Source organism: Ornithorhynchus anatinus, chromosome 8 (assembly GCF_004115215.2).
Source record: "Ornithorhynchus anatinus isolate Pmale09 chromosome 8, mOrnAna1.pri.v4, whole genome shotgun sequence".
In the NCBI taxonomy this organism is placed as follows: Eukaryota; Metazoa; Chordata; class Mammalia; order Monotremata; family Ornithorhynchidae; genus Ornithorhynchus; species Ornithorhynchus anatinus.
This window is the reverse complement of record NC_041735.1, coordinates 17,574,916-17,585,448: the sequence shown is the minus strand read 5'-3', so window position 1 is coordinate 17,585,448 and position 10,533 is coordinate 17,574,916. Positions and strand designations below refer to the sequence as shown.

Sequence of the window (10,533 nt, the reverse complement as noted above, 5' to 3'; positions counted from 1 at the left end):
CTCTCCCTCTCCTCAATGAAACCATGCTATATATGAGGTTCAGACCCACCTGTATCTTCCCTTGTGAGGAACAACTGTTCAGCCTTGAGTTGAGAAGGGAAATAATTCAAACTAGTATCTTATTTATACTTTTATTTTTAACTGGCATCAGTTGTGAAGCAGTTGGAAGCTATAGAGTCTCAGACCAAAGCATTCAATGTTCCATCAAGACATGAATGAGGGAAATGAGAGAGAAGAGTCTCTAGGCATGTGGAATGTGCTTTAGTGTAGAGGCTTTAGGACCAGGAACCTGGGTGAAGGGATAGATTACAGTGCTAATGGTTTGTGGCGTGCCCCTCATGTTCTCTCTCGTGCCCTCTTCAAAGCCCTACTGAGAGCTCATCTCCTCCAGGAGGCCTTCCCAGACTAAGCCCTCCCTTTCCCTCTGCTCTTCCTCCCCTCCCCATTCATTCATTCAATAGTATTTATTGAGCGCTTACTATGTGCAGAACACTGTACCCATTACCCCTACTCCCTCCCTCTGCTCTACCCCCTTCCCCTCCCCATAGCACTTGTATATATTTATACATATTTATTGTTCTATTTATTTTATTAATGATGTGCATTTGTCTGCAGTTATATACGGTGCCAGTGTTGAGCTGCAGTGCAGTGTCTCAGCAGGGGGTTGTCCTGAAAGCCCTTGTGATCTGCCACTCACATCAGCTGTTTTTCAGGATTCTTCCTTGGCCCATTCATCTCTCAGAAGGCCTTAGATAGTTCAAAACACCTTCCCTATTGATGGCATATTTCCAGAAGATAGAATTAGGTCTAGAACCCAGGTCTTCTGATTCATTCATGCAATCATATTTATTGAGTGCTCACAGTGTGCACAGCTCTGTACTGAATGCTTGGTAACGTACAATATAACAATAAAGAGAGACAATCCCTGCCCACAACGAGATCCCAGTCTAGAGGATTCTCAAAACAGTGTTCTTTCCACTGGGTCAACCACAGGGCTCTCCTGAATATCCTCATCCCTTTCTACCACCCAGTCCACCCATCTACACACTGGGACAGCCCAGCACCTGTGAGTGAATCTGATTGCTCCATCCCTTCCCTGTTCAGCAGTTCCCTTGATGTCCACATTGCCTGGGACCCCCAGCACCTCAGGGATGGAAAGAGGCCCAGGTGAGGTTTGGGAGTGGGAGGAGGGGAGTCCCATTCTGCCTCTACCACCCTGGTGTGGAATGGAGACTGCAAGAACACCCAGTAGAGTGTGGAAAGGTGTGTTTTGTTAAAAAAAAATTTAAAAAGGGCCACAGAGGGGGTTTGCAGCCATCCTTGTCATTTTGAGAGAACAAGAGGGGCTCATATAAAGGCAGCATTCACCCTCGGCCACCTACCTCACTGAATTGCCGAGCACCACCCACTGGGAGTTCACTCCCCTCTCCCATAACATCAGTCTGGAGTTTCACTCCCAGTCAATCTGTGGTTTATTAAGAGCTTATTTGGTGCAGAACACTGTATTAAGTCCTTGGGGGTGAACAATAGAGTAAGTAGGCATGAGCCCTGCCCTCAAGGAGTTTACAGTCTTAACAACCTGCTCTAAATTGGTTGGGACTCAAAATAGGCAGCACAGGGCCTCCAGATTTTGGAATGTTGTATAGGTTTTGGTTGTAACTAATAGACTCTGGATTGGCTGGGCTCTAATAAATCTGTAAACAGCTCCTTAAAACACAATGTTCTGGTGCTCTTATTGTGTTTATTGTTGCCGTCATCTCCGTATATTGATTGTCTCTACTAAGCCCCAAATCTTGTTCCATTCCAAGAGGGACAAGAATGTGTCTACCAAGTCTATTTTGTTGTACTCTCCCAAATTTTTAGTACAATGCTCTGAACCTAGTAAACTTTCAATAATATCACTGATTTATTGATTGCCATTTGCTATCTTCCCAGATTCTCTTTTAGACTGTGAGTGACTTATGCTCTGGGACAGAATCTTGTTAGTCTTTGATTATATTCTTCCCCAGCACTCAATGCAGTGTTATGCACAAAACAAGTGCTCGATAAACACCGTTGAATGAATGAACAAAATGGCCTAGATGAGAACATCTTAAGTATGGACACAACACCCTTTCTTTAGGTAATCAGAGGACTTGTAGTGGGTTTCAGTAAAAAATAAACTTCACTGCAACCCATTCCCAGTAGAGGTTGCTTTTCCCAGTCCCTTATTTCCACACACAGCAGAAGAGGAATTTCTGTTCATGACCATGAGATCCTACTCTGTTTGGGGTTATTTTCCTCTAAGACCTTCAGTATTTAATAGAAAACTTATCCACTGCTACTAGGAAAAAGGATAATGGCAAATAGGCAGATGAAACAGCCAGAAATTTGAACCTGTTTTGGGCTTCTGGGGAAAAGGAAACAACCAAGATGAAGACATCAAAAACACCTCCTCAAGGAAAGGTGCTAATGACATCTTAATAATTGCTAAATGTTGATTTAAAGCAGAGAAGAGAAAATGGAGCTCTGTAATCTCCTAACTATTTGGGAAACCACAGAGGAAAGAGTGCAGCATTGTGCTTCTGGAGCTGGGGTAAACTGGAATTCTAAGCTAGAAGGAGTTTCAAATGTAGGGTGGCCACAGAGTGAAATTGTGAATACTGAACAACCCTTTACTGACCTGGAAGTAACAGGCATACACTATTCTATCTGTGTTTTGCAGGTTACTTGGTGTAATGTAATGGCATTATGTCAACCTTTTGTGGAAATTTGGAAAACCTAGGGTGTCTACTGGGATACCCCACTCCTTTGCCCCTCTCTTCCTCCCCAACAACCCCTTTGTTCCAAAGATGTTGTTTTACCCTCCCAGTCTCGTGTAAATGGTTGTGGTATCTGACATGGGACTCAGAGGCAGGTGTCAAGATGATAGGAGAATGGGTATTTAAAATTAAAGTACAAGGCAGAAATATCCTGGGCTATTAGCACTGGATAAGGGTAGGCCAATGGTAAAATCAGACTGTTCAGCACAAAACCAGATGAATGGCTATCCTGCTTAAGAAGTTATTTAGTCCATCCCTCTGCTAGTAGGCAGAATTCAGCCCAGGCAGTTGAGTTAAAAATCACTTTGCACACTTTTTAGCACACTACTAGTGATACATGTGACAACAGAGAAAACCAGTCACCTGAAGAGATGCAGTCTCAGTTCAGTTTGACACTCTGCTCTTATTATTTATTAATAATAATAGTAGTATTTGTGGTAAACACTTACTATGTGTCAAGCACTGTACTAAGCATTGGGGTATATACAAGGTAATCAAGTTGGACATAGTCCCTTACACGTGGAACTTGCAGACTAAGTGGCAGAGTGAACAGGTATTTAATCTTCATTTTAGATGAGCAACGTGGCTAGAGAAGCAACGTGGCTCAGAGGAAAAAGCCCGGGCTTGGGAGTCAGAGGTCATGAGTTCGAATCCCAGTTCTGCCTCTTGTCAGCTGTGTGACTGTGGGCAAGTCACTTCACTTCTCTGTGCCTCAGTTCCCTTATCTGTAAAATGGGGATTAACTGTGAGCCTCACGTGGGACAACTTGATTACCCTGTATCTACCCCAGTGCTCTGCACATAGTAAGTGCTTAACAAATACCAACATTATTATTATTATGAGGAAAGTGAAGTATAGAGGAGTTAAGTGACTTGCCCAAGGTCACACAGCAGGCAGGTGGAGGAGGCAGTATTTAAACCTAGGTCTTCTGGTTCCCAAGCACATGCTGTTAGCCCTTGGCCATGCTTAATATCTGCTAATTTTCCACAACCTAATTTCTTTTTGGTCTCAGCTTCATGATTTGAATTTACCAATCCTGAATCCCCATGCTGATCAGTTATAGCAATGTGCTGCCATCACAACTCTTTTAGAGAGTCACTTCTTGTGGTCTGTGAAAGAAGTTGTTACATGGTGCCCTCCTTTACCATTCACCAGGCACTCTGTATAACAAAGGGGCACTCAAGCAGAGTCACGATATTCATTTAGATATTTATTACTAGGAACCATTAAGACAACAAGGCAATACAAAACTTAACATCAGATAATGTACCAGAATTCCATTACAAATTTCCCTTTACCACAATAAATAATAGATGTGAGTCACACACATTCCTAAACTCATAATCTCTGATAAACAGTTAACATTTAGAAAAGTTTCTCCAAAAGGCAAACACCTGAATGAATGAAACCTCATTTCCTATGGCTTTATATTTTACAGTTAGATGCTGTTTTTACTAAATTATATTAGAACTCTCTCATTTCTGACCTTTGGGGATTAACAGAATTAATGCAGAGAACTCTAATTGTGTCATCTTTTATCCTTTGCTCAAGTTGGATAAAAGTGACCAGAAAGCAGCAAGTTTATCATGTAAAACATTTCCCAAACTTTACAATGACATCCACTTATGAAATGAAGTGTTGACAGACCATAATTTGACATGCCTTCCATAAGAAACCAGACTTAAAAAATACATTCAATGTTTTGTTTTTTTAAATTACAGTAATTGCAATTATTTTTCAATATTTTCACTACACACACAACATGAGCAGGTTGTCTTTTGACAAACTGAAGGGATCAGGAGGGTGAAGGAGAAACACGAGCTGACTTTCAGATGAACTATTTTGTTGCCTAAGTAAAAGCCCAGAGATTTTAAAGCTGAAACTGAGAAAACAGTTCATTTTTACAGAATTACGTAACCACCCACTATAAAGTTGACAAAAGAGTTAAATAATATTGACTCAAGTAAGGAAGTCATGGTCATGCTATATATGTGAGTGCCTCTTGCCAAATGGTGCCCCCTTCAGTAGCTGCCCAAGTTACAACAATTAGTAATAATGATTACTATTTGTAAAGCACTGTTCTATAACACTGGGGTAGATAAAAGATAATCAGGTTGGACATAAAAGATAATCAGGTTGGACACAGTCCCTGTCCCACACGGGGTTCACAGGAGGACAGGACAGGTATTGAATTCCCATTTTACAGATGAGGAAGCTGAGGCACAGAGTACCTAAGTGACTTGCCGAAGGTTACACAGCAGGGAGAGGACCAGGGATTAGAGCCCAAATTCTCAGACTCACAAACCCATGCTTTTTCCTTAGGTCATGCTGCTTCTTACTAGGTCTTGCAACAATTAAGGAAAATTGTTGCATTTCTATGGTCATGTGGGCAATAGCCACACTCTAGCTGAATTTTTTTGGAATATTTAACTCCAAGTCTACATTCTTCCTATTTAACCCATTGCTTCTTTATCGCCACTCTTCCAGGTAGCTAATTTTCCTAAGACTTTGAAGATTGAACACCAGAACATAAAGAAACCTTTGATCTCCTCTTTCTTATGATGCCGTACTACTACAGCAGGGCAGAAATGCCAGAAGAAAATTGCTTTCTGAGGGACAGTCTGTAGGCTTTGCTGACTGTCAGATCTGCTGAAAGCCACCTTATTAAGAACAGTGAAGATATAAGGAATACAAATTTCTATAGGCTGGAATTGGCCTCTAAATCCCAGCCATTAGCATCTCACATGCATATTAGCCAAAAGGCCACAAAATTCACTAGAGAGAAATATGCTTGTTTTGGCTTTAAAGGAGTCTCTAGTGAAAGCAAACACATTAAAACTCGTGAACAGATGGCTAACTCTTGCCCCTTTTGTACAGCTTATACCCAGAATGTATTTACCCTTTTGCTTAGAGGTGGGGGATAGCTCTCCACTTTGCATCAAGGCAGGGAACTTTATTCTTATTTCAGATTCTCTCCATGATCCTGCCACTGTGCTACTCAAAAGTATAATAAAATATTGATAGAGCTGCCTGGTCATTAAGGAGAAGCTAGGACAAGTAGCCCAGGTGAGATCAAGCTTCATCCAGGACTTTTTATTCTGTTACGGAGGAGCTAATGTATGAACGAACCCATTTTACTAGACTTGGAATTTACTACCTTCTCGAGGATGTGAAAGTTTAAACCTGAGGGGACATTTCCAACATGTGCTCCTGTAACTTTTGCTTCTGTGAATGGGAGCCACAGGACTGAAATACTGAGCACTCTTTAGCAGATGTATTTCATTTGGGTCATTTGATATGCACACACAATCAAGTCACTCACAAATTAGAGATGATGAATATCTACTTTGGAGAAGTGTGAGCCTTGACAGTGTAATCTGAGGAAAATATTTTGCCTCTCTCTAGGCAATTGGCTGGGCTATGGAGGAAGAGTCAATCAATCAGTAAATATGTGTACAACCTCACTCTACAGAGTGGGAAAACGAGGCAAACTATCTGGCTTGCTCAATGTCGTCTAAGTAGTCATCTCAGCCCAAGTGATTGTCTTCATTAATCTTCCTAACTTGAAAGGGCTTTACCAGCGGCATCTGGTAAATTATCAGTCACCGGATAGGAGGGGATGGTCCTATCTCTGTTTTACAGCTGGGGAAACTGGAGCTCTGAGCATCAAATGGCTTCTTAGAGTTCCAGTGTGAAGTGACGTGACTAGAACCCTGTGCCCTGCCTCTAGTCCTATGCTCTATTACATTGCCTCTGATTATTCAACAAAATGGGACCTCAGAGGCAGACTGACTGTCTCGTTCTGTCCTGCAGTTTGAGAAAGAAACCGGTAAACAGCATAATGTCTGGTTTTATTGAAGCAAATAAAAAAAACACACATTCATCTTATTTAATTAATGGAATGCTTTCTAAAGCAGCCGGAGATACCAACCTTTTGGAACTAGGAATTTCATAATTAGAATTTCCTATTTGGATTGTGGGATGTGGCACAAATTAAACCAACCAACAAACAGTTCCCTCCCTCTCTCCCTCCTTTCCTTCACTTCCTCCCTCCCAGTGGATTGTCGCAATCCAATTTATTCCAATTTTCCTTTTTGGTCATTTAGACCATGACAAGATTACCACCACCAGTAGTAGTATTTCCTAAGCACTTACTCTGTGCTGAGCACTATACTAAGTAGTCTAGGCACTAAGCACTATACTAAGTAGTCTAAGTAGAGTAGTCCTCCTCTCTCGCCCCGCTCCAGTCTATTCTTCACTCCGCTGCCCGGCTCATCTTCCTGCAGAAACGATCTGGGCATGTCACTCCCCTTCTTAAACAACTCCAGTGGTGGCCTATCAACCTCCGCTCCAAACAAAAACTCCTCACTCTAGGCTTCAAGGCTCTCCATCACCTTGTCCCTTTCTACCTCTCCTCCCTTCTCTCTTTCTACCGCCCACCCCGCACGCTCCGCTCCTCTGCCGCCCACCTCCTCACCGTCCCTCGGTCTCGCCTATCCCACCGTCGACCCCTGGGTCATGTCCTCCCGCGGTCCTGGAACGCCCTCCCTCCTCACCTCCGCCAAACTGATTCTCTTTCCCTCTTCAAAACCCTACTTAAAACTCACCTCCTCCAAGAGGCGTTCCCAGACTGAGCTCCTCTTCTCCCTCTACTCCCTCTGCCATCCCCCCTTTACCTCTCCGCAGCTAAACCCTCATTTTCCCCTTTTCCCTCTGCTCCTCCACCTCTCCCTTCCCATCCCCACAGCACTGTACTCGTCCGCTCAACTGTATATATTTTCGTTACCCTATTTATTTTGTTAATGAATTGTACATCGCCTTGATTCTATTTAGTTGCCATTGTTTTTACGAGATGTTCTTCCCCTCGACTCTGTTTATTGCCATTGTTCTTGTCTGTCCGTCTCCCCCGATTAGACTGTAAGCCCGTCAAACGGCAGGGACTGTCTCTGTCTGTTGCCGACTTGTTCATCCCAAGCGCTTAGTACAGTGCTCTGCACATAGTAAGCGCTCAATAAATACTATTGAATGAATAGTCTTTGGCCATGGGAGAACAGGGTGCTTAAGAAGAGAAAGAATCTTCATTCTTGGGGGAAAAACTCAAACCTTTAGTTTTTCCTTTATGTGGTGAAAAGAGCAGTGCAGCTAAGTTCTGCCCAGGATACAGGAACCATGAGAACTTAGATCTGAGCTGTCTGCCAGGGTACAGCACATGATGGATGAACTGCTGAGCTTTTAACCCTTGGCAGTCCCTTCACACCCTGCCTGATAGGAAAAGGAGCATAAGATTCACTTACTGCATGAGACCTTAGTTATAATACAGAATTAAAACAGCAGCTGGATCTATAGCCAGCCAGGCACTGCCTGGATGAATTGTACAAAAAAAAAATGTATACCCATTTACTGACTTTTTAATATTTTTAACCAGTTTTCTTTCTCTTCCCAGGCTGTGACAGATCTAGAAAAATCTTTCCCACTGGGCTGACATCAATTATTTTGTCTCTAGGCCTCTAGTTATCTGCAAGACTGTACTATGAATGTGGAGGGCATCTCCTTTTTTTGTAGCCAGGCAGACCTTTCTAGGCTTAGCTCTTGGTGCTAAAGGTGGAGGATTAATGTATCAGTGGCTTGTATATCTCCAAGTCAAATTCTTCCCTCTTCATAGTCCTTTCCCAGCACCATTTCCCTCCATCATTCACAGTGCCCATGACACTGAGGTTTGGCTTGGAGATGGTGATTGGGAGCAAAGTAGAGTAGAGATTGTTGGCATGCCATCGGGTCCAAAGGGCAGAGTTGCATGCTCATTTCCAGCATGTTTACCAGGACCCCAGATTATCATCCAGAGAAATCAGGTGTTTTCTGGCCCATTGACAGACTGGAAGATTGTCAGGATTGGAAAATGGGGAGGAGAGAGGGCCTTGAACACTTAGTAGGGCCCGCCGCTGCCCTCTAACAGAAGGCTAAACCTGTGGGTCCCTCTCTTCCCTTGACCCAGCTGAACAGGCACAAACACCAGATATCTGTAAGAGAATTGCTCATTCAGCTACTGGACAGTGGGATTATTGGACTGGGAGTTGAACGATTTGGGAACAATTGTCAATCTCTTATGTTTAGTCCCTTTGGAATTCAGGCCCTTAAAATCTGTCAATGGCTGAGAATTTGGGGTCGGAGCAAGGTGGTGAACTACTACTGCTTCTCCAGCCCCAGGGTTTTCTGAGGCCTTAGGAGACACCTGTCCCTTGAGTCCTCTGGATGATAATTTTCCTTTGCTGGGGGGGCCAAAATTCTTAATTCACCTTAGCCTCAGAAGTAATACCATAGCTGAGTTATTAAAAATCACATTCCTCTTCAGATTCAACAATTCTATTTTTCCTCTATATTTTGCTCCCTTGTCATGCAGGTGGTTCAGCTACTGTTGGATCATTGTCCCAGGGCCACCAGATCAGCTTTCTCTCTATTTTGGTTATTTCTCTTGAGTCGGTTCCCCTGAGCTCCTTCGCCCTTTTCACTAAAATTCAGAATTGCTTCTACAGAAAACTACTCTGGTCCCTGAGAGTGCAAATCCTGCTGTTTATTATTTCATCTCCCTTTCTGTAAATATCCATTAGATTAGCAACAAAGAAGATCCCCCTTTCACTGAAAACTAATTACTCTTCATTAACCACCTTGTTTAGTGTCTCCAAGAGGAACGGTCTCATTCTGGGATTTGAAAAGAGGGAAGATTGGGGAATATCTTGGCATTTAGCAGGAATTGACTTTGTAAAACTGGTGGTTCTGAATTTCAATACTAAAAAGGTAAAAGAAATGCATCAGCTTCTAGATGACTCCTTAGCTAAATTCACGCCAGGACCCTAGTTTCAAAATCAATAGGTAGATGTTATTCACAATAAGGAAAAGGCCAACATATTTAAAAAGAAAATCACCCTGGTATGGTTACAGAATGAAGTCTTCTGCTTCAGTGAAAAATAGCTCTGTAGATATTCAACCTACTGGGTAATGGATGAGACCTCTGGAAGGGGGGATTTCTCTGGCCCCTTTCATTCTGATGAGCTGTGGAATGAGGTCAGGACATGCTCCACCCCTACTTCAAGGCTGTCTTTCTGAGGTCCTAGTAGAGTGTCTCCCGGGTCACATTGCTGGAAAATGTGTGGTTGCTGGAAATGCTGTTGGATTTCCCGGGGAATGATGGCCTTTTTTTCTTTCTCCTCCAAGGAGGGCAAAGGAAAGCCAAGGTGGAAACGAAGATCTGGCGGAAGTTAGCTGACACCAGGTTGTAGAGGATGGGATTGATGGCTGAACTTACATAGAAGAGAACATTGGTCAGCATGTAGAAGTAGTGGTAGAAGTCATAGAGGAATCTGAAGAAGAAAGAGAGAGAAATCTCAAAAATATGGTGATTGCTAAGAGATGGTGTAATGATAAGCAAAACAAAATATTAGGGCTCTTCCTTGGTCATTTACTCCTTTGATTCTTTACTCCTTTGATTCTAGTCAGGATTTCCTGAAATATCCCAGTAGAAATAGGTATAGGTCCTCTTCTTACAGAGCTCCAGGGAAGAAGATTCCACAATATTTCTACCCTTCTTCCTTCCCCCAAATCTCCCTCCTAAATTCCCCACACCTTGGCCAACTATTCCAGGGCTTATCCTTAACCACAGTCCTTCCTGCTGCAGTTTGAGCCCATCTTCTGTTCTTTACATAGGAAGCACATAGTTTGGTTACCACTATCCATATAG

General features: G+C 42.8%; 1 protein-coding gene across 1 annotated transcript in view; it reads right to left on the bottom strand.

Annotated features, from left to right (window-relative positions):
- Window positions 1-7,770: 7,770 nt before the first annotated feature.
- NTSR1 (neurotensin receptor 1) overlaps window positions 7,771-10,533 on the bottom strand; it is a 91,425-nt gene continuing 88,662 nt past the window's right edge. Inside the window, exon 4 of the mRNA XM_001506315.5 lies at window positions 7,771-10,156. Coding sequence (XP_001506365.1) covers window positions 9,907-10,156 — 250 coding nt within the window. The 3' untranslated portion in view covers window positions 7,771-9,906. The remainder of the gene's footprint in view (window positions 10,157-10,533) is intronic.